This window comes from Wasmannia auropunctata, unplaced genomic scaffold, assembly GCF_000956235.1.
Source record: "Wasmannia auropunctata unplaced genomic scaffold, wasmannia.A_1.0 LD335974.1, whole genome shotgun sequence".
In the NCBI taxonomy this organism is placed as follows: Eukaryota; Metazoa; Arthropoda; class Insecta; order Hymenoptera; family Formicidae; genus Wasmannia; species Wasmannia auropunctata.
In genome coordinates, this window is record NW_012026916.1 from 229695 (window position 1) to 253127 (window position 23433).

The 23433-nt window shown below is 33.9% G+C and overlaps 3 protein-coding genes across 8 annotated transcripts in view; 2 read left to right on the forward strand and 1 right to left on the reverse strand.

Moving 5' to 3' along the window:
- LOC105454816 (trafficking kinesin-binding protein milt) overlaps nucleotides 1-12307 on the forward strand; it is a 51656-nt gene extending 39349 nt beyond the window's left edge. For 3 of the 6 annotated variants that reach the window (XM_011697710.1, XM_011697709.1, XM_011697711.1), the window contains 6 exons: nucleotides 5417-5493; nucleotides 5980-6355; nucleotides 6530-6765; nucleotides 6963-7156; nucleotides 7307-7549; nucleotides 7628-12307. In XM_011697710.1, the coding sequence (XP_011696012.1) occupies nucleotides 5443-5493; nucleotides 5980-6355; nucleotides 6530-6765; nucleotides 6963-7156; nucleotides 7307-7549; nucleotides 7628-9083 (2556 nt within the window). In that variant the 5' untranslated portion in view covers nucleotides 5417-5442 and the 3' untranslated portion in view covers nucleotides 9084-12307. Of the gene's footprint in view, nucleotides 1-1804; nucleotides 4621-5416; nucleotides 5494-5979; nucleotides 6356-6529; nucleotides 6766-6962; nucleotides 7157-7306; nucleotides 7550-7627 lie in introns of those variants that run through there. The other 3 variants (XM_011697708.1, XM_011697707.1, XM_011697706.1) reach the window with 3 other exon arrangements.
- A 2852-nt stretch (nucleotides 12308-15159) lies between these two features.
- On the reverse strand, nucleotides 15160-19716 carry LOC105454820. The gene is made up of 8 exons (XM_011697719.1): nucleotides 19238-19716; nucleotides 18531-18828; nucleotides 17773-17926; nucleotides 17545-17687; nucleotides 17225-17424; nucleotides 16432-16813; nucleotides 16105-16341; nucleotides 15160-15711 (listed from the first exon to the last, which is right to left on the reverse strand). The coding sequence occupies exons 1-8, from the start codon at nucleotides 19334-19336 to the stop codon at nucleotides 15260-15262; spliced, it is 1965 nt and encodes a 654-aa protein (XP_011696021.1). The 5' UTR covers nucleotides 19337-19716; the 3' UTR covers nucleotides 15160-15259.
- Nucleotides 19717-19763: 47 nt separating this feature from the next.
- LOC105454819 (60S ribosomal protein L11) lies at nucleotides 19764-21869 on the forward strand. Its single transcript, XM_011697718.1, has 5 exons — nucleotides 19764-19853; nucleotides 20265-20432; nucleotides 20527-20676; nucleotides 20842-20989; nucleotides 21690-21869. The coding sequence occupies exons 1-5, from the start codon at nucleotides 19848-19850 to the stop codon at nucleotides 21815-21817; spliced, it is 600 nt and encodes a 199-aa protein (XP_011696020.1). The 5' UTR covers nucleotides 19764-19847; the 3' UTR covers nucleotides 21818-21869.
- The last annotated feature ends 1564 nt before the right edge of the window (nucleotides 21870-23433 follow it).

Here is a 23433-nt window from a genome sequence, read left to right on the forward strand (position 1 = left end):
TATACAATTTTTACTTAGAGGATTGTGCGTTAAATGCAAATGTTTTTGCAGAAAAATCGCGCAGACATTAAGCTGAGCTGTCATAAGTCTTAAAGTCGCTAAAGGTCTTTTCTCGGGTTAATTTCTTTATATTTGTTAGCCGATTAACAGACATGTTGCAAAATTATGTAACTATGGACTTTCTCTTGTCACTGCTGTAGATGATACTTTGTATTCTGGTCACTCTGATTGACGCGACATTATTATGAGATATACTTTCATAAACTTTCGTAATACTAGTGGCGAAGAGCACGCAAATCTACGTTTTGCATCCGCGGTATTAAGTTGTATTATAATTTGCGTTATAATATTTAACAATATATTTATCTGGCGCAGTGTGAATTTTTCTAAGTTGCATTCTCATCTGTCTCTCTGTTGACGCATTTTACTTTTTTTTTTTTTTTTTACAAAAAAATCTCATTTTCCGCTTTCGAGCTTCACTCGCCTGATCATTTGCTTTTGAAAATATTTGGGTCCAACAGGAACGGCTTGATTGAAATTACACGGCTTAGATTCGAACGTAGATGGTACAATGCACGCACATTAGATAAGGAATATTGTACACCGACAATAAATAATAACTTGTCTCGATAAAATTAGATAAGATATATAACAAAGCTTCGTGACGAGCTTATTTATTTATCTTTTTTCTGCGAATATTTATTCCGCACTTAATTTTTTATATATGATTATGTAAGTTTTTGCAAAAAAATTTTTTATTATATTATGTGGAGAAATATCTTGATTTTTGTCGCTATGCACGTGCTACTGATTTATTTAAAGATACACCTTTGTATAAGATTTATTTTATAATCACAGTGTCACACAAAAATATCGATAACAGCATTTAAAAAAGACATTATCAGCATTGTCTTGCAAAATTAGAAAAGTTTATATATATAATTTTTTCATTAGTTTAATACAGTATTTTCCCTGCGAAAGTATTGGGTAATAAATGTAAATTTCCGGAAATAGCCAATTTTCTTTTTACATGATGCGCGAACGAATTAACGCACACAGGACGCTATTTGCGTGCCCCTTCATGATTTTCCGGCATGGGAAGGTTTATCTGCATTCCGATCGTACCAGATCGACGAGTTCGCGTCGCCCTTTTGTGAATAAAATAAAAAAGAAGAGTCGAGAGACCGGTTTTAAAGCCCTGCGTGGAATACTTAACTGACATCATGTCGATATAAATTTCAGGTTACACTCCGATATTCGGTATCTTCGACAAGTAAGGATGAAATATTTGTTATTATCTGAATTCTCTCGCACGATTAAAATTAGCGGATCGTAATCAAGATATATAGTGCGGCGTGTACGTCTTATTTTCAATAATATTATCTTTGATAAGTGATCAATATATATGTTGTTTGATTAATTAATCTTCTCCTTTGTCAGTATGTAACGTAATAATGTAAATTATCCAAGAGTATAGACAATTGTACGAGGGAGATATGTAGATTAAAGTAATTTAATTTGCGATAAACACATATAGTAACGTGCAATAAAATTCGTACAGTAAAATCATGCAATGGAGGAAATATATGTACATTAAGTTATATTTTCAATTAAATTCAGCGAGAAAATGGTTGCGTTCAACCGTATCTGGCATGAAGGATAAAATTCCGGTAGCCTTCTTAATTAGTAGTGAGTTAAAGCGACATTTTGACTACACGGTCCGTGGTTTCTAATCGCACTGTTTTATATAAAGCGAATTTATATAAACGAAAACGAACTGTACTTTGTCCTGTGATAAAAATATTACGAGGTCGCAAACGATTTCATAAATTTTCTCGTTCTTACCTCGTTACAAAACCTGGTGCGCTATCAAAGGGATACGTGCGAAGAAAACGCCTAAGAAGAAATATTATGAAACCTCGAGCTTAAAAAAATAAAACGAGTCTTCCGTACAGTTTATATGCGAAAAGAATGAAAAAAGGATTTTATTTTGAAAAATATTTCGTAGTAAAATCTTCCCTTATAAACATCTCAGATCAACAAGTTAATATTAGAAACTCTTGGTGAATTGAAAAAATTCCAAACAGACGTTTTCACTTTATTTATTCACAAACGGAACTATTATTTTTGATATTCCCGGCGTATCTTGGTACCTTTTTAGCATCGCGCCTCGATCGGCAGGAAAATCTTTCGCCTCGCGTGTCGAGGCATCCGCGGCACTTTCTGCAAATTCGCGCTCATCGATCATCGCGGTCAATTGGCCGTGAAGGTGTCTGTTAACGTAATTCGCTCATGAAGACACCGCGTCGTCATGAAGACGACGACGAAGAGTAATCCGTTCGAAATGCAGTGGTGGGCATCGAAGCGCCTCTCGTTGGAATTGAAAGTGGCCCATTACGTTCGTTTAGTCTCGCTTCTTCAGTATTGTTACGATATAAACAGGCGTCCCTTCAATAGAAAGAAAAAAATGATCGCTCATAAAGTAATCACGTGATGAAGGCACCCGTGAAGCATCTGCCCTGTCGAAGTCCATGATCTCAAATCTATTCCGCTACGTCGCATCGTCTTATTTCACTTTTACAAACATACATTTAATATTTTAATAAAACTTCGAAATAACTTTCTTTAAAAGGTAAAAATATAAAAAATGTACATAGTGCTGCGCGTATCTTATCTGTATTGCTGCAAAATAAAGTTAATTTATATCACATACCGGGGCCTATGTTATATAACAACAGATTTAATACACAATTAAATAGCTCTAAAAAAAGTACATGAGTTTCGAAAAATTTCTTTTTTTTTACTCTTAGTATCTTCCTGCGCTTCCAAAACCCTATCTTAAGGTTTTAGTTAATGTGAATTTTTTCTTCAAACCTCTCTTCTAAATTAGCTCTCACTACGCGAAGATAAAAGAACGGACGGCCCAGAACGATCGACTGTTTGTCTTTCAAATCCCGCAGAGAGATTCTTAAACCATCAAAAATGTGGAGCTCGTCGAGACGCGAAGTAGCATGTAAGAATATATGAATGAATCATCTGTTTTTTCCTAAAGGTCGAAATGGATCCCTTTCGAGTCCCGAGTGCTCTCAAGTGATATCACTTTTTCTCTTCCTCATTCCAAATCCATTTACGAATTGGTAATTTATTCCGGCTTAATCTGTTCCCCATTTATTCCCCATCTCGAATGCCACAGAGCTGTGACTTTGAGTAGAGTTTTGGAAAAGGCGACCTTGGTCATGAACGCGTCTGCGCCTTTCGACGGCCGGCCGAGCCGGCTGACAGGATGCGCCAAAGGCCGATCGATAGGAGGGATGCAAGAGACTCTCTTTCGTGCAACGCGAGCATCTCATTCCGTCTCCACGCTTTCGCGTTCCCCTCGTTCTCGCGTGTCACGTTTTCTCGCCGCTCTCATTAGGGCCGCATCATCCTCCGATCGCGAGACACGCGATCGTGTGTCGTCCCCTCGCCGTTCTCGCCCGCGATGCGATTTTCCACGAGACAGTTCGTTGTCTCGCGCGTGGAACGAGCGATCAGCTGCTGAATATCGCTGCGCCAGTATCCGTTCGTTGCTCGCCGCTCCAAATTCACATTTTCATTTCTATCCCGTGAAAACTCTCGACGAGTATAGGGTAATGTTACGGAGGAGAGACCTTCTAGCTCAGTTGATCTAGAGAAGCCGCAGGCGAAACATCGTGTGAGAATGTTAAGTACATTAAAATATACTTGACACTCGAGGATACAATACTATCGTTTTCCGATCCGTCTGTAGTTAGAATTCCTTCGGGAATTCATGATATGATCAAGAACGCAACAAGGCTGTTTATGGAGACTCGACCATTTCCATGAAGTGGACCCGGCCAAGTTTTGAAGATCTAAAGCTCTCACGTTGCTCTTTGGAATTAACAATGTTTACGCGCACTTTTAATGTATTTACATTGCAAGACCGCGATTGTTCCAAATGCATGAAATACGTGCCGGAATTTAACTTGATGACCTCAGGTAATCAGAAAATACATCATATTCGCAGGCAAATTTAATAGCAGAGACTACATTATTCGAACAAAAAGTTATCGAAACGTTCAATATAATTATGTAAATTATATTTTGCAGAATAATATTGGTGCTGAAGCGAATTTATTGTGATTTTTTTAAGAAATTTGATTGACAAAATATTGAAATAATTGGATTGATAACAGCTATTACATATGTTCGGGAAAATAAAGAAATACAAGCAAAATTTTCAGCTGCAGGCATAAATTAAAATGACTCTTCGTTTAAGATGTGTCAATAAAGCTTCGAATTTTTATTTATAAATGTTGTTATCGCGATATCAAAATGTCATTTCTATATATAAATCAAAATAATAATACCTATATCCTTTTTTTGAATAAGTGAAGTTAATGATTTCGTTAAAAAATGCGTAAATACTCAATCAGTTTTTGCGCTTGCTGGAAATAGAATAACCCATGTTTTAGATCGTTGCACGGGAATTATAAATACCGGAAAATCGATTATATGAGAATAAAATACGAGACAGTAATATATGCCCCGAGATCTAATCTGAAATTCATTCTATTACTCAGCTCGCTTTCGAAAGGAACAAAACAACTCCCATTTGTGGTAATAAATCCTATTTCATATTTCAAAGCGAAGGAATTCGAGCCGGTATAATTTCGATGAGTTCACTTTTCAATATTGCGAGTAAAGAAAAGTTGACATTTACTACTTCACTCAGCGCAGTTCTATTCTCGCGAATGAGAAATTTCGCGTTTATTATTACATCAAATGCTAAACTTGCTGAAATTTTACCGGCTTCGATTACCGTCTGCGCAATCAGTGTCATCGATACGCAAACGGATCGTGCGCGAAATATCGTTCAACAAAAGAAACGTGATCCTCGATTGTGTACGTTCTACAAGTCGTAGAGAATTACATTGTACATGCGATGCGATCGGTTCTACGTGATTCGCATTTGAAAGAGTATGGAATTAAAATTAAAAATTGAACTAAAATTGACATATTTATATATATGATAGAATAATGTATATATAACAAAAAATAATTCAAAATGTATAAGATTAAAAACAAAGATTAAAAAAATAAAAGTGAACTATTATACCAAGACATTCATACAGATCGCGAGTCGAAAGACCGCAATATATGTGTAACAATTGCAACTATATTGATAATGTGCGAAAGTATTTATATTGGAACGTTTTTTCGTGTATAAGAAGAGAAAAAACAGTTGTGAAAGAAAGTCTATCAAAGTGTTGCTTATATTGTTTTTTCAGGGCTTACAATTATAAATGCAATGGTCCGGCCTCTCTGCACACACATATTTGCTATATTCTTTTCTTTTAAGCTATATATTTTTTTTATTCCGGCAGTTTCATAACGAATCGTTACTCTGTTACAGTCTTATGTAGCAACCGGGTGAGCCAAATGACCAAGACCTATAATGACATAGAGGCAGTTACAAGGCTTCTGGAGGAGGTAAGCCTGATCAGGAAGCAAAGAGCTGGTAGAAACTAAGCCCGCGCCGTGCATATCGCCTCGTTAAAATTTTACGAATAGTAAATATCCGTATCTAAAAATATTAAGAAGACGTCCGGCACAAATCAATAACACGTAAAGATCCGATAAGTGGAGATAAGTTTAAATAACCTGTAAATAGTTATATAATTAGGACTCGCGAAGAACGCGTGTAGGGCTTCTGTCAAGTTGTTAGAATTTTATTCAGAATTTGTTTTTATATTCTTACTCGTATTTCTGAATCATCCTTTAGCAATTTAAAGGCAGTTATTAGAAATTTTCTTTAGATAACATGTTGTAAGAAGTACCGATAAAAATTGAGTATTTATACTTTGTGCAAGGAATACAATTAAAACTAATTTTACAATAGATTAGCAATAATTAGAGACGAGAGACCTTCGGCCATAACAATAACGAATGACAAATGGCTACGTTTTTCTTCGACAGAAAGAAAAAGACTTGGAGCTGACTGCGCGAATCGGCAAGGAACTACTGGCACACAATCAAAAGCTCGAGACCACAGTGAACGCGTTAGAAGCCGAGCTCAAAGAAGCGAACGAAAAGATCACCCAGTTGAACCATGAGGTGTTGAAGAAGACCGAGCTGATACAGATACTAACGAACGATGTGGACGAATCTAGCTCGGAAGCCGGAACTCCCACCGGCCTGCGCGGCATTAATCTGGAGATATTACAGAGGAAGGTTACCTCTTTGGAAGAAGAGAATAAGCAGCTCCACAGCGAGGTCGCGAATCTGGTGCACGATGCCGACGATTCCGAAGAACAGGAGGCACGTCTTGTAAAAGATATCGCAGCGCAATTAGGTATATCATTTTAAACATAAATATATTTACTTATAATCTTTTATATTTCATATTAAATAGCTTCAACGTAGTTTTGGCAAAATTAAATAACTTTTTAAGCAGTAATGAGATTATATGAACACGAGACATTTGTGACGGCTGAAATATCATTAAATAATTTCTGGCAAATTACAGCAAACGCCAACATGGAGGTGGATGGCATAGCGGAGGAGCTTGGCCGACAAAAGGAGGAGAATCGATTGCAACATGAGCAAATAATTAGTCTTACTGCGAAATTAGCTGAGACAGAGCTTAGGCTCGCTCAGCTGATGGCGGAGCACGACGAAGTGGGAGCGACTCTAGTCATAACTAGGGATAATCAAAATACACTTGCTGCTGAATTAGCTGAATTTAAAGAACGATACGCGGAGGTACGTTTTTGCGAAACATTGAAAAATTACGTTAATTAATTATTTTATTGAAATTTCGTATGCGAGAATTACGTAATATAAATGAAAAATAACTCAATAATTAATGGATTAAGATCTGAATTATTAATTAATTATTTCGTTTGTGTAAAATTTATTATAAAATTTATGTCGAAATACTGCATGTTATGTGCATTCAGGTGGTGAACTTACTAGCCGAAACGCAAGATCAGTTGCGGAAACAGAGGAAACGCGGAATGCCGACTGTGCGCGGTGGATCGCTATTCCCGTCGATGGGCGCGGCGCCTCAACCGGATTCTATCGCATCGGAATTGGAATCGTCCCTTTATTCGGAATTAAGTATTGACTCTGGGATCGGTGCAGGCGACAGAATGTACGTTATGTTATGAAGTATACATGTAGTGATTAGATTTGAAATTAAAACTAATCAAACAATACATTCTCGTATAATGAAATCGTGAGAATTATAGTTTCAATAATTCACACAGTTGATCGAATAATTCGTGTTGCATTTGTTTTGTAGACCAACCTACAAGAAAGTGTTTGAGACCGTTCGTACCGCGTCTCGAACAACATATTCAGGAATGGATCCCAATCAGTTTCCTAGATTAAATTCCATGACGACGTCGACATTATCCAGCAGTTCAGTTGGTCCGCGGATGAGTTGTGGGCAGGTGCGACCGCAGGCATCTACATTTCCCAGTTTGGATTCTACCGGTCACAGTGAGAACGAAGGATCCTTGCTCATGGAGACGGAAGATTACCCGTATGTATCCGTCTCTTCACGGAAATATATAAATTGGTTTTCCTTATTTAATCGAGATGAAACCCTCTTGTGTTTCAGAGGGCCACAACGAATGGGCGTACCTGGTGCTCCCGGTGCTGCTGATCTAGAAGCCGCTATACGCCGTTTAACGCCCGCGGAAGTATTGGCGAGGCGTGCGTGTCTCAGTACAGGCGCCGGTTACAGTTACGATTACGATGGTGGTATATTACATTCCCCGCCAACCTTCTTGCCTTTTGACTGTCGCACTCCGGACAGCATCATGTCGACTGGTAGCAGCGGTAATCTGAGCGGCTTCAGCGGCAACAGCGGCAACGCTTGGCGCATCCCGCAGAAACTGCAGATAGTCAAACCGATGGAGGGCTCGCAGACGTTGCACCATTGGTCGCGACTGGCGACGCCGACATTAGGTGGATTGCTGGAGGACAGACCAGGCGTAAAGACCAGAGGCGGTCGTGCTCTCGAGGATCTCGGTCTGATAACGTTTGCGTTGAGCGATTTGGAGGAAGATGAGGAGTACACTAACCCCGGTAAACCGTTCCAAGACACCGGCTCCATTTACACCTTTACTAACAGCACCGTAATGCATCCGGATGATCACACCATTAGCAGCGTGACGCCGAGCATCGTTAGCAGTCGCGTTGCCTCGGCGCCCAACAGCGGTATGAACTCCGGTATGAGCACCCCTCGCACGCACAGCCGTCGTAATTCAACGTCAACGTTTTCGACCACCCTCGGATTGGCCAAGATGCTGAACGAAAGAGGAATCAAGGCCGTCACACCCTCGTGCATAGGCACGCCTACCGACGAGCGGAATTTCTCACCGACTGCTACACCGTGCAACAGTCCGGACGCGAGTTTGTCACCTACAAGATCATCGTCACCGCCACCGGAGAATGCCGCCTCGCTGACATTGGGACTGCTCAGCACCGGGGCGGAATTACTGCGGCGTACTTTTAGTTACGAGCCACCGGCGCCGGTGCAAGTTACGAAGAAGAGACCAAAATCGACGATCTCGCGCTCCGATAAGAAAGCTCTCACGGGGATACGTCTGGTGGAGAAATTGGAGAGGATTGGTATTGATACGATCATAGCCACTACAGTTAGCTCGTCGATCTCACCGTTAGCTCTACAGGGTGCTTTGTACACGCGTCGTTCGACTGGAAGTCCAATGGCACAATTGACTTTCCTCAAAACTTCAATGTCCTCCAGTACCAGCCAAGAGAAGTTAATATCTCCCTCGTCTTCAACATCCTCCGCTAGTGACGAATTTGCGTTGGGCAAACGGGATGATAGCAAGGAGCCCGAACCAAACGTGTCCGGTTCCAAAGCATTTAATTCGAGAGCGGCGGGTCAGTCGCCGGATCGGCAGCGACGATCGGGTGCTAGAGCGACGAGGCCCGATCTGGGACGAGTTAAGCCGCCAGTTCCGACGCCTGTAACTAAAGAATCCAAACAGTCGGCATTGGGAGCAATAAGCTCGCTTCTTTTTGGTCGTAAAGGTGGCTTACTGTGAATATTTTGTAGTCTATAATGCGATAGCGGACGAATTAATCAATTCCAGCAAATTATTTTTTAACGTATTCGCAGAGAAAGAGAGCTCGTTTTTTTTTTATTACCAGGAAATCTTGGTTCATGCGGCATTACTTGAGTACACGATATGCTTCTGTCGTCAGTATTATTGATTGTCTATATTTTGACGTATTCGTTGATTTATATACAGCAATTTTCAAATCTCTAACGTGGTGAATCGTTGTAAATAATCATGATGGTGTAAACATTAATAAGATACACAAATCAGGTTGCTAAATACTTTATATAATAAACATTGTATCTTAAGTTTTTATCCTAAAGATGAATGAAAAGTGAGAGAGACAAATATAGAAGGGCGGAATATACTCTGTACAGTGAAAATGCACGAAATCATTATACATTTTAAATTTTATTTTAAAATCTATAATGAATTAAGAACAGGAAAGGTATAGAAGGTTGGATTTTTGATAGTTTGTGATAAATGAAGAGAAATATGTAAATTATTAACTAAAAAAATGTAAAGATAAAGATTATTTTATCTTGTGATTGTATCAAGATCTTCGACTATATGTATCTATGGACTGCTAGTCGTAATATTTATGCATTATATTGGTAGATGCAAAAATTTAAGAATCCAGATATATACAATTGGTGACGTAATTTATAAGATTCGTTACGTTACAAAAAATTGCAATTGTATATAAAAGTCTATATAAACTTTTCTTATTTAATAAATTTTTTTATAAGTAATTTTTTAAAGATCAAAAGAAATTGATAATGTATTCAAATATTGTTTTTGTAAAAGGATATGATATATTCACGGATACATTAGTACATATGAAAACTATAAGGAACTGCCAAACTGTAAGAAGCTGCATTTTAGTCCATCTAGTTTTAGTTACTTTATATTTAGTCTTTATTTTATTTATATATTTATTTATAGTAGATAAATATTTAAATTTTTCGCGCAGATTTAATAAATTAAACAATCTTTACACTTGGGAACACTCAATATTATAAGATATACAAATCGTTTAGTGCAGTCCATATTCTTATATAGTTAAAGATTGAAGTATATTTCCAACGATACGAAAGACAGAAACAGGAAAAACAACTTAAGGAAGCTATAATAGGCAGGATAGTAAATGAAAAATTAATATCGTGTATTCGAAATTTGTAGTTAATGACTGGAGAATAAGTTATTATTACCAGTGCAATATAAACGACTAGTAATACAAAGGGCAGGGAGAACGCTGAGAATGGTGCATCGTACTATAATGCATTATATTATGTAATTTAGCACAAAATCAAATTTTGGTGCTGATTCATTTTCTTTAGCGTACGCCTGGTGACGACGAGTAGTCGTAGCAACATCGTCAATGCTATTGTCAGTCTTTGCACGCGGAAGATTGTGCATTTAGCACAATTGATGATTTATAAATATGTACTGTACATAGTTGAATGAAATGCAGCGGGGCGGTAAAGCGCCTCACATTATTATATTTTTTTTTCTTTTTCTTTCCTTAGCGATTTCTTTCGCGTAACTGAATAATTTATTGCAACTTCGTTTCCTGCAAGTGGGTCTGAGTTTTACATAAGAGGACATGTAATGTATTATATAGAGAAGAGTGTTTAGCTCGACGCAGCCTTGTACATAGACGTACAAATTAATAAATTAAATTGGAAAATAATAAGCTGTGTCGCTGTCCTACCTCGTTTGCATTTCCGCCGACATCTCCCCTACATTGTTCTTCTAATCATTCGAGCGGCCTAGAAGCTAGCCGGAAGGAAATCGCAGCGGAATGGTTGCGATATGTATTGTAAATAGAACGATACTGACGAAACGATCGTGGAAATGTCATGTTTCGTTGCAACTTACGCTTCGTACCAATCTCCGAGGGATGCAGTATCAAACGTGTGGAGCGAGAAACTTCGACGAAACGTAGCATTTGTTCCGCGATGATTATTCCTATGAAATATGTCCGAGAAACTATTCCGAAGAAATTTCCGAGAATTTTGTTTCTATCCCGAAAAATGAGTTGTATATTCTACATGATGAAAATTAATATCCGTATGAAGGGCATTTAGACTGTGTTAAAAATGCATTTAGATAGAATGTAGATTTCTCTTGAATAAAGAGCATAATATCATATCCTCGGTGTTGTAGCATATTATTAAGGCTCAAACGTGTTAGTATAATTGTATAAAATCAAGTGAAAAGAATGCGTAACAATTCAACGGAATGAATAATGGAAAACATTTTGACATAAAAACTGATGAAATCGATAAAGAATACGCATTACGCAAAATAAGATAAAATAAAGATAAAAAATGTATAATGTGAAAATAAAAAGTTTACTGCATAATTTATTCAAGAGATTTTACACAATTAGATTATCCGAGTAAATCAGCTTTACATTCAGTTTTCACAGTAAACGAAAGGAAAACATTTTTGTGTCACAAATCAATAGATAGATTAATTTTCTTGGTTACGATTGAAGAACACTTGGCAAATATTACGCGATAAAATCAAATGAAAATACGACCATTTAACGGAATTAACAAATATATTCGGGCATAGATTTGCTAATTTTCTATGCAAACTGATAGAACCTAAACCTATATAGAGAGCATACAAGGTATAAAAGATAAATATAAAATATGAAAACAGAATTTTCTGCGTAATTCGTTCAAGAGATTTTACAATCTGTACATTTTAGATTATCCATTTTGAATTACCCGTACAAATTTCAGTTTTCATAGTAAATGAGAAGAAACACGATTATAAATTGTTTGAAGATCTGCATTACATCGACGAGCAATATTTCCCCGAAGAATGTAATTGTTACGTAACTAAGAGTAAGCCTAGGAGTCGTGTATTACTATGTGATTCTGTTCACTAATGTCTGTTAGATAAATGTTGAGATTGAGATTGAGGCCTTAGTAAGCGTAAAATTTTCGTTTGATGTTCGAGATTTTATTTTAGATTGGTGATACTTTTATGCTGGCACGTGTACTTGAATTTCATATGCTTTTCATCAGCCAATGCGACGATTCGCCATGGATTGTTTGATCAGACACACATTTACAGCAAGCGTGTCTATAGCAAGCCCGTTGCCGAAGGTGCTATGTAATCATTTTAGATTTATAGGAAGAATAGAGATTGTCATATCTCCAAATTGAACAATAAATATATTTAAATATTAACAGTGTGCAGTTTTCCTTACAAATTGCAGCATTGTTGATCTTACAAATAAATTTTTATAAAAAACCTTTTAGAACTTTATTTATATTTACTTTTATTTATTTAAATACAAGCAAATAAAATTCTAAATCTTAATAGATTTAGAATTTAATATTTTTGATATTTATATATGATATATACAATGTTCAAACTTTGCGCTGCGTGAGACTCCATATATTTCCGAAATTATTTTTCTAATCGTTAAATTAATTGCAATTTTAATTATATGAAACAAAATGTGTTTAATAAAAATGGTAAAAGTTTAATTTTTTCTATTTGAAACGAAAATAAAAAATTTAAATAACATGATATGGTCATGTTGACATAATATATACAAAAAAATCAGTCAATGGCAACAATGCGGAATTCTTAACGACTTGAGTGATTATTTGTTAGCATGTTTGTCAGAATAGTTGAAATGGATGTTTCGAGCAAGCAAACTAATTAATCTCTGTTTGCTTAATATATTAAATAAAATTAAATAAAAATTATTGTATAACTGCTTTATCGCTATTAAATGGTTAAGTTAGTGGTTGTATCTCTCTGGTACAATTCAGTTCAGTCGAAATTGCCCTCAAATTTAGTGCATTCTCCTTCCCTGAGGAACAATCCTGCCTTCCAGTTGGCAGTTGTATTATATTATAGGTCAGTGGCTTGTGTGAAGCCATTCCTGACACGAGTATTCCCTATCGAGTTTCCTCAGATATCTCTTTCGAAGGTTTCGTTTCTCCACGGCTTGAAGCGGTTCGAGTTCTAGTTTTCCCGCCTTTGGACTGGCAATGTGATATAGTTTCTGAACAACAATGTATTTGACAATTTTAATTTTCTTTTTACAGCCTAAATTCTATTCCACGCCCGGCCTGTACATCATACCGAACAAAATATGAAAGAGATACGAAAATTCTACAGAAAAATATTGTTAAAAATTAATATCAAACCATATTATCAATAATAAGAGAGTATATACGGGAATATCATTAAAAAAATATTTCTAAACGATGCATTAAGACTGAATAGAAGACAATTACGTGATACAAAATTCAGTCCAAATTTGTGAAGCCCGTATTATTGTTATGCATATGTCTAATTTGCATTCTACAGTTTTTAGTAATATAATATTGCATTTTATTAACGCAAAATAGTAAAAATATAAAGATAACGCAAGGGAACAAAAAAAGTATCAGTATCTTTTCTAAAGTACCAAAAATGCACAGCTAGAAATTAACAAATTAAGATTTGTATTTAATCGATACAATTACGTAACGTTCAACACATTAGTTATTATGTATAACTAATTATAATTAAATTTTTTGAAATGTTCATTAATGTATGTATACTAAGAATTCGCCATTGTGCCTCTTTACATTACTGATCAGTATCGGACCTAAATAAACGATGTATGTAAACATTTGATGCAACATATAGAATTCAGAATGCAAAGACTAATTTTTAATATATACATTTCTTTTTACCTATTAGTATTGCAAATATGTTAAGTAAATACAGTCCTCGAAATATTAACGTAATATCTGTAAATAAACCGATATACTATTATAAATTTAAGAGTGTTATTTGATGAAACACAGGTAACACCATGTTATCTTTTGGACGATAACCAAAAGATTGAACTAGTTTATTAGAATATACTGATAATGAGAATTTCGAAGAGGAAAAATATTTAATTACTGTATAAACAATAAGCAAAAGTTTTTAAATTTATGTATAAAATAAAAATATGTCCTTAATTAAAACCATTACGAGAAATCAGATAAAGAAGGCGAAAGTATATCATTTGTACAAAAGAGACCATTTTTTAGTTTTTTTTTTACACAAAATTATTTCGTAACAATATATGTTAGCTGTAACACAATAATATATATGTTTCATATAATTCTAACTATATAGTAATATATAAATACGTATAAATTTTATAAAAAATATACAGTATGTTTCACTATATGAAATAAAAATTAGTACCTACTCGGTTTTTTCTTTTTTTTTCTTTTCTTTTTGAGCAGAAAAATACTATAGCGCCGAAATATATTTGAAATCTTTAATCTTTCTTTATAAAAGTTTTCAGTGTTTGTCATAGATCTTTAAAAGAAAACGATGTTTGTTAATACTTTACATTATTCATTTCTTATTGACAACTTGTTCTAAAAGTAATTCAGTATATAAATATGCTGAATTGAAACGTTTTCCTGTTGTTCTCTCTACAATTATATTACCTTAGACATCACAAAACACGTACCTATTCAATCTATCTTTTCATTACTGTCGAACAACATAGTGTGATTGTCGATGTTGATACGCGATATGAATAAATTTGTTTTCAAATTTGGTATGTAATTTCGATTGTGCCGCACGTATCTTGAAAATAGCGATTTGTGTGTAAATTGATTATGCGAATTGAAACGTACAATATTTCATATGAATGAATAATTCAGTATTTAAATACTAAATTAATGATTCGTATGAAATGTACGTTTCTATTCAGGTACACATAAATCACTGTTTTCGAGATACATGCGGCACAATCGGAATTGCACGCCACATTTGAAAACAAATTTATTCATATCGCGTATTTACATAAACAATCACACTATGTTATTCGAAGTGAAAAACATAGACTGAATACGCGTTTTGTGACACTTAAAGTGAAATATTTGTATAATAAAATAAAAGGAAAATGTTTCAATTCAATATACCGAATTACTTATTTATATGAAATATTGTACGTTTAGATAACAAATTTTGTGTTATTCATAGATTTTTGAATAACTAATAAATAAATCAAGCAAACTCTTCACTAGTATTTTCTGTTGCTTTTAATAATGGAAATCATTGATGAATCTTTTTTTCCGCTTCGAAAAATATGTAGATAGAAAAATACTTTTTTTTCCTTCTCCCTTTCGTTATTCATTCTCATGTTCTTCGCACTTATTTTCTAACTTTGCTGTAACCGAATTGCTGACTTCCAACAACTTTTTATAACGTTCCACCAAATCGCTAATGGATCGCCTTCTCGAACTGTCTTCATGTTTTACAGCTGTGCCGTTGTTCTCGTCATTTACAAACTGTATTTCTGTAAATTCATCCAACTCAGGTTTATTTACTCTGATCTCGCGATCAGGTTTATCTCTCGCTTGTTGCTGAGACACAACTTGTGCAACGTTTTGTTTTATCGGAGTTAACTGTACGGATGAGCAAGAAACTTTGAGAGACTCTTCACTCCTATTGAAAAAACCCTCTGCTATAGTGTTTAAATTGAGATTCGGTGAACTGGACAATTCTTCTATTGTGCAATTAGCAATTGCAGTAGAATTAGCTTCCGCGGTGGATGGCAGATACATCATGCTAGAATTGACTATGTAGATTTAAATTTAATTTTATTTATGTACATTAGGATGAAACAATCGAGAAGTTGTTGAAATTAAATGGTTATTTTGTATGACGAAATTACATAAATCAAACACTACTCCGTAAAAATAATATATGCAATTCTTGCTATTACATAGTGCAGAAGGGATACATTTTTAAAAACTTGTAAAAATAAATATAAATAATAAAAGAGAACTAATGACAGACTTCTTTTACAGTGACAGTTAATTACGATCTTTTTATTACGAGATAACCGTCATCTAATTTCAATAACTTCTTAAATTGTCTTATATCTTCTTTTTCTTAATATAAATTACTCATTGAAACAATTTCAATGAGAGTATTATTTATATATAAATCAAACAGGATATCTACAAACCTTTTATGTTTCTTTTTATACATGTAGAAAACAATCGGGAATATTTTTTTGTTGTTCTCCTAGACAATTGTTTCACCTTAGGTGTCATAAAACGCGTATTCAATCCGTGTTTTTCATTACTATCGAACATAGTGCGATCGTCGATGTTGATACGCGATACGAATAAATTCGTTTTAAAATCTGGCGTGTAATTCTGATTGTGCCGCATGTATCTCGAAAACAATGCTTTATGGGTAACTGTAAAAAAAAATAATATAATTATTATTTGTCAATTATTTTTGCACTAAAAACTACAATCTACAGTTATTTCTTAAATCTCAAACATACTTTCACCCGGGGTAAACTGCAGTAATTGTGTATCATTTCTTTGGTTTCCGAAATTAGTATTAATTTTTATGAGAGGCGAAGGCATAAGAACGCTTTTTGCAAAGGGTAAGACATTTTCGGATATGCGTTCTATACTTTTCATACACGAAACACTTTGCGTCTCCTCCATAGAACTTATCATGCTTGCCAAGAAAGTTTTAAATACATCGCACATAGATTTCATGTCTTCTGCACTTGCTTCCACTTGTAAGAGACACTGCGATAAGTCCATTAAGTCACCCTTTCTCAGACATTGATATATTTGATATAGTATCAAAGTGAGCAGACGAATAAAATTGTAATATACCAATTTGTTATCATTATACAAATGGTAAAGACAATGCTAAAAGAAAACATAAATTGATGGAATATTAGTATCGGTGACATATTTGCGATATTTGTTTAACACATAAATTGTAGCTTGTTAATTGATAACACATTTCATGCCGTGTGAATTACCGGTGAGCCAAGATATTTTTGTTTTATTTTATTTGTTAAATAATAAGTATTTCATAATGGTTAAAAAGTTACAAAAATTATTATTATAAAAAAGCCTAATGTACCAATAATGCATCATACATCATAATTATGTCCACATATAACATTAGAATTTATGTTTCTTTTTGTAGTCAAAATGTCAAACAGTCTGAACAGAAAGTCTAGTTTATCAAGTCACTTAAAACGATACAGCACGAAACGTTAATTGAAGAGAAATCATGTGATACAACTACTTATTTAACTTATTCAACTTTACCTGAATGTCAGGTGGAAACGGTAATTCTGATATCAGGGAACAATTAACTCTTTCCAACTGCTTGCTATCCAGTGCATTTGAATCATTTAATAGATTCGATATTATACCACTTGTATTTTCAAATACTTTTTCCAGATCATTCAATATCATGTTCTGTTTTCGTATATATTGTACATTTTTGTCCAAGCTATTTTTCCACACTAAAACCACATATATTTATTAGTTTCACGTTTATATAACATAAGATTCACAATGAATTACATATTAAAAATAAGTCTAACATATTAAAAATAAGTCTACATATTAAAAATAATTCTAACTTGATATGATCTCCGTATCTTTGATATTTGTCAAACATTGCTTTATAGATTCGGCAACGGGAGCTGCAGACGCGTATTTTGCCAGAGACTGCTTCCTATCAAACAGCTCCGCTTTAATCTTAGCCAAATATTCTTTCTCCTCTCTGAAGAAGGAATAAAAAAAAATTTACAGAGCTTATAATAAATTGATTTTAGTAGATTATATCAAGAGGAATTTAAAAATATTACGCCAATGCAAAATTTGCAGCTTTTTCCATTTGAACACAATTTCTGTGGCGATTCAATGTATCACAAGTGACATTTGCCTTCGATTGCTGTAAATATGTTTTGGCCAAGTTACTTGCAAGACCTGGTTTTGGTGCAAATACAACTTTGTATTCACCTGCAATAACAGGAGATAACTAAATATTATCATCAGAATATTTAATTTTATATTTTATACAGAAAATATAAAAAATTGTGTAAACAAGATCAATACATTTCCGATAAAGAATTATCCTAATAGTAAAATCTATCGAAAGTAGATTTTATGAAATGCTAGATATTGTCGATAGAACACCAATAGAAATATAAAAGAATTTGACAACAGAATATAATAGCGGATTGACTACAATCAAGCAGAATTTAGAATTACTTAAATAGAATACATCAATGTGAAAAATAGCAAAGTCTATTTCGTTTCTACTGATATCATCTAATTGATCACAATTGATTGATCTCTTTAGCCAGATTATGTCAGCAAGTTTGAATGATAGAATCCAAATTTAATACAGACATAATCTTTAAAAGAAAACGATGTTAATACTTTACATTGTTAATATTTTACATTGTACATTTCTTATTGATAACTTGTTCTAAAGGTAATTCAGTATATAAATATGCTGAATCCAAATTTAATACAGATATAATTAATGTCAATCTGTGACACTCTGGTTCTAATCTACTGTGGCAAATTATAATTAGCATGTTGCTTCATAGACACCTACCGTCACACATAATGTACGTCCTCAGCGTAAGCTGGGACAATTTCCACATTATAATCATAAACTTGGTGCCACTTGCGTGATGCAAATATGTAGTGACTACACGTGGAAATCCCAGGTCGGGATTTTCCAAAGCAATGATATTCAGATAGTCTTTGACATTGTTCCGATACTTGGCTTCCGTCTTCTTGCAAATCACTGGCCATTCAACCACCTTTTTAAAACGTTCCGCATCATGTATCGTCAACAGATAATGTGAAACGTATATAAATCCGGCAGTATTTGGCTTATCAAACATTCCCTGTAACACATGTTTATTGTATCAGCGTCAGCCAGTAAAGACTTGAAAAAAGTATATGCAAGATGCATATAAGATAAATTTATCCATGTTGATGGATCTGTAATGGTGGTACAGGTTAGGTTTGTAATGCATCAACGTGGATGCAATAATTATGTTTTAACTAATTAGGACGTAAAGAAAGATGCATACAATTTAACTCTCTAACCGGAACATCGGTCATTATGACTGCTGCGCTAATGTAACCTTGCGAGAAGGTTGAAGGCGCTATAATCCACCAACCGGTGGAGTAAAAGGAAAAGCAAAACATGACTACTACTGGTACCGGTTTTCTAACCTATGTTCCGGTTAGAGGGTTGAGAATATCGACCCGAAAATGAATCGGTGAGATAAAGAAAGGTTTGATGTTTACCTCGCGAAAGGCCTTCTTGAAATCATCATCTGGTGGGACCAACTGATTCAAAAAAACGACGTTTCGATAGAAGGATGCGCTGACGCCGCTAACAGCCATTCCGCGATGCGTTTTCACACCGCAAACGACGAGACTGCGTCAATCGATATTAAATCGTGCAATTCATAATGCGATTCAGTCGCGAACAGAAGTTGCGTTCTCTCGTTCGGGACAGAAATTCGGAAACACGAAACGATGCGAAATTGAATTATTAAAACAGTTCTTCTTTTTGTTATTGGCTCCTGCCTCTCACAGATTATGCCTCTCTGGAGTAATCCCTTGAAGGGCAAATAGGGCAGTAATACAACACAATAGTAAAATACGAAATTAGCACAGTTTAAAGGAAAAACATTCAAATTCAGTTGCGATACAACACATCCAAATATTTAATTTAACTGACAGCAGGAAATATTGTAGAGACCTCTCTCAGAGTAGCCAGGAATTAAAGAATTTTCTCAAAGTTTTAGGGAGGATACCGAATTGTGGCAGCACTGGCAACCGGAACCGGAGTGGAGCTCTGTGGAGTCCGGCTGAGTCGTCCATTTACTGAAAATTGCCTCTTCTCTTCAACATGGCGGTGAGTGCACGCTTTTTGTCCCAAAGACTTCTTTCAATTTACATTTATCCTTCATATCATTTAATTCTGTCGATTAAATATCGCTGTTACGTGGAAATAATTGATATTACGAATCATCGAGAATATTAATTTTTTTCTATTAAAGCTGTCCATTTGACGTTGTCCCTGTGTCACGTGGACGAGATTTCACGCTTGTTTTATACTCGTATATAACATATTGCCGTTATTAAATTTGCACAACAATAATAACTTCTTGATTCATTTATTTATTTTTCTTCCTATTTATTGATAGCAAAATAAATAATTTATTAAAAATATGTTTCATCCATGTTGATGGATCTGCAATGATGGTACAGGTTAGGTTTATAATGTACCAACGTGGATGTTAATAATTGTGCTTTAACTAATTAGGACGTAAAGAAAGCGCCCGAGGAAAAGATCAAAAAGAAGATCGATAAGAAGACGAAAAAGGAGCCGAAGGATGCGTCCAAGAATATAATGCGTGAAGTCCGAATACGGAAGTTATGCCTGAATATCTGCGTAGGCGAGTCTGGTGATCGCTTGACCCGCGCTGCCAAGGTGGATTTTATAAGCATGTTAACTTTTTATTTCAATTGAAATATCTGATACATTTGAATCTTTAAAATTATAAATAATTTTTCGTATTGTTTAGGTCTTGGAACAACTGACTGGCCAGCAACCGGTATTTTCCAAAGCTCGATATACAGTCCGTTCATTTGGCATTCGTCGTAACGAAAAAATAGCTGTGCATTGTACTGTGCGTGGCGCCAAGGCTGAGGAGATTCTGGAACGTGGCCTTAAGGTGAGATAAAGAATCTTTAAGACTCATTTACATAAGTTGCAAACGCCGACGTTTCTCTCTTCCTTTTTTTTTTCTCTGCATTGTGCTTTTGCGACTTATGTAGAAGGGGCTTTACATATGTGACTTGTGCTACTATTGTAATCTTAATGTGTGATTTGGTTACAGGTACGCGAATATGAGTTAAAAAAGGAAAACTTTTCTGGCACTGGAAACTTTGGTTTCGGCATTCAGGAGCACATTGACCTGGGAATCAAATATGACCCCAGCATCGGTATCTACGGCTTAGACTTCTACGTTGTACTTGGACGTCCAGGTTGGTAATAATTGCATAAATTTTAATTGCATGCAGAATATCAGCATATGTATATTATAAACGATTTTCTACTCTGATATTCTTGTACATAGATATGTTCTTGTTTCCTGGTAATATTTATATATTTAAATGTTTGACATTTGTAATTCATTTTAAATTATGTATAGAATCAATTCATTAATTATTCTTATAAATTTATACAATTTTGTGGTAATATTTACATATGTAAATTAAATATGTTTAAAAAAATGTTTGACATTTGTAATTCATTTTTAATTATGTATAAAATCAATTTATTAATTATTCTTCTAAATTTATACAAACATAAGAGAGCTATACAGAATATACCATTTGATTACAATAGACTTTAATTTTTTGTAAAATTATGATTAACTGTACAGTGTAGCATCATCTTACATATTATACATACAATATATACTTCTTTTAGACTAAATCTACCCTATGACACATGCGCTAGCATTCTATTTAGCTCTAGTCTGTTTGTCTTTTATTACCTAAAATTGATAGCCTTTCATTTGAATGTGTTACTTGGTTGAAGTTAACTTTTAATTATTAGATATTTATATATATTTATGTTAATATAATAAAAAGATAAGATTTACACACACACGCACATGTAAAAGTTTTTACATATGAATATGTGTATATGTATGTTAGTAAATGTGTATTTGATTTGTAGGATTCAATGTAGCGCACAGAAGAAGAAAGACTGGTAAAGTTGGTTTTCAACACCGTCTTACAAAAGAGGATGCCATGAAGTGGTTCCAACAGAAATATGATGGTATCATTATAGCTGGGAAAAAGTAATGTATATGTTGTAATATATATGCTTTTCTCATAAAAAAAAATTTAACAAGAATTGTTTACCGTTTAATAATGCCTTACATATAATATACCTTATATCTTATAAGCTTTGTATCATAATTTTATGAACATTTTATGTTTATTTAACTATTTAAGATTTATACTTTTTTAGTTCTATATTTATATTTTTTAAATATAAGAATTTTGCTTTTGTCTTTTTTCTGAATTTTCATTGGAGTTATATTGTGTTTCAAATATTTCTTTTTAAAGAAAAAGATAGTAAAATTAATTTAGATCTATAAAAATAACACTAAGTAAACTAAATGTAGATTTAAAATTTTTTAAATTTATCGAAAACATCAATTTTGTACAAATATTTTGCTTTGTCGTTTATATATATGAATATATATATATATTTTTTTTACAAATCGTTTACATTGAAATTAGAGATGACACATGGCTTTGTGTGAAAATTGCAGATCTCATGTTTGATTCTCAACCCATATATATTTCGATTTTATCGAAGGTTTGCTAGACAATGGAAAATCTAATTATTTTCAGAATATTATAGACAACTTAAAAATAAAAAAAACTTCTAATCTTCAGTCTCTTGATGCAAGTCAAGAGGCAAATCACATCATAAAACAAACAATTGATACGAATATTAAAACTTGTGTATTTTTTTATTTACTCAGAGTATTTCCAAATTTAAAAAGATTAATTCTTCAGTATTGATTTTAATATTTGAAAAGAATAAAAACGAACCATTTATTACAAGAAGTATATCTATTTTGTATTGATTACAGTTTAACTTAATAACATTTTAAAATATGTTATTTTATTAATAAACATATATAGTGCAGGTGATTCTATTTAATGAGTTTTGCATTAAAGATCATTTTCATATTTTATATTAACATTTTATATTAAATGTTATAATATTAATTACAGTCTACAAATATTATTAGTCTATAAATTAATTGTCAACCATGATAGCTAACAATTCTGATATCAGATATAACAGCAGATTATATCTGCTGGCAGAATGTTAATGCTGACGCAATGCAAGCTTGAAGTCAGTCTCATACAATATTCTGTTTGAATCTGCTAACAAACTGTTAGCATACTGTTAACATTTTACTTTTTAGACCGTATATAACTAATAGTTATGTTAGCGTTTAGTTGATTTTTGCTGGGAAGGAATACGAGAATAATTTCTATTTGCGTAAGGAGTTCGAGGATTTCATTGTCAGACAAAAATTACAATACAATAATAATTTAAATGCTGAATCTTAATAACACCTGGTGTGTATTTTTTTTCAGTGAATAAGTTAAAGGTAAGTAAATAGTACTATTTATTAAAAATAATATAAATAAATTCTGCGATAAAAATATAGTTAATATCGACATCAACAGTGTAATGACTATGGCTATGACAGGTTACGTTCACTTGGTACAAATAATTTTATTTGATAACAATTAGGTATTTTGCATTCTTTGATTGGTTAATTAGTAAAATTAATCTTTAAGCCGTAAGAAATTGACCAACCATAATTAATTATATTCTTAACTCACATTCAACTGTGTGATCGATTTTCCGAGCGGATTAACGCTTATTA

Excerpts from the sequence above, each read along its gene's own strand:
- LOC105454820 (XM_011697719.1), bottom strand. The coding sequence starts at position 19,336 with ATGGCTGTTAGCGGCGTCAGCGCATCCTTCTATCGAAACGTCGTTTTT. Across the intron at positions 18,829-19,237 it reads TCAAGAAGGCCTTTCGCGAG|GGAATGTTTGATAAGCCAAA; the intron begins GTAAACATCAAA and ends CATGTGTTACAG. Across the intron at positions 16,342-16,431 it reads GCAGTTTACCCCGGGTGAAA|TTACCCATAAAGCATTGTTT; the intron begins GTATGTTTGAGA and ends TTTTTTTTACAG.
- LOC105454819 (XM_011697718.1), top strand. Across the intron at positions 20,433-20,526 it reads GCTTGACCCGCGCTGCCAAG|GTCTTGGAACAACTGACTGG; the intron begins GTGGATTTTATA and ends CGTATTGTTTAG. Across the intron at positions 20,677-20,841 it reads TTCTGGAACGTGGCCTTAAG|GTACGCGAATATGAGTTAAA; the intron begins GTGAGATAAAGA and ends ATTTGGTTACAG.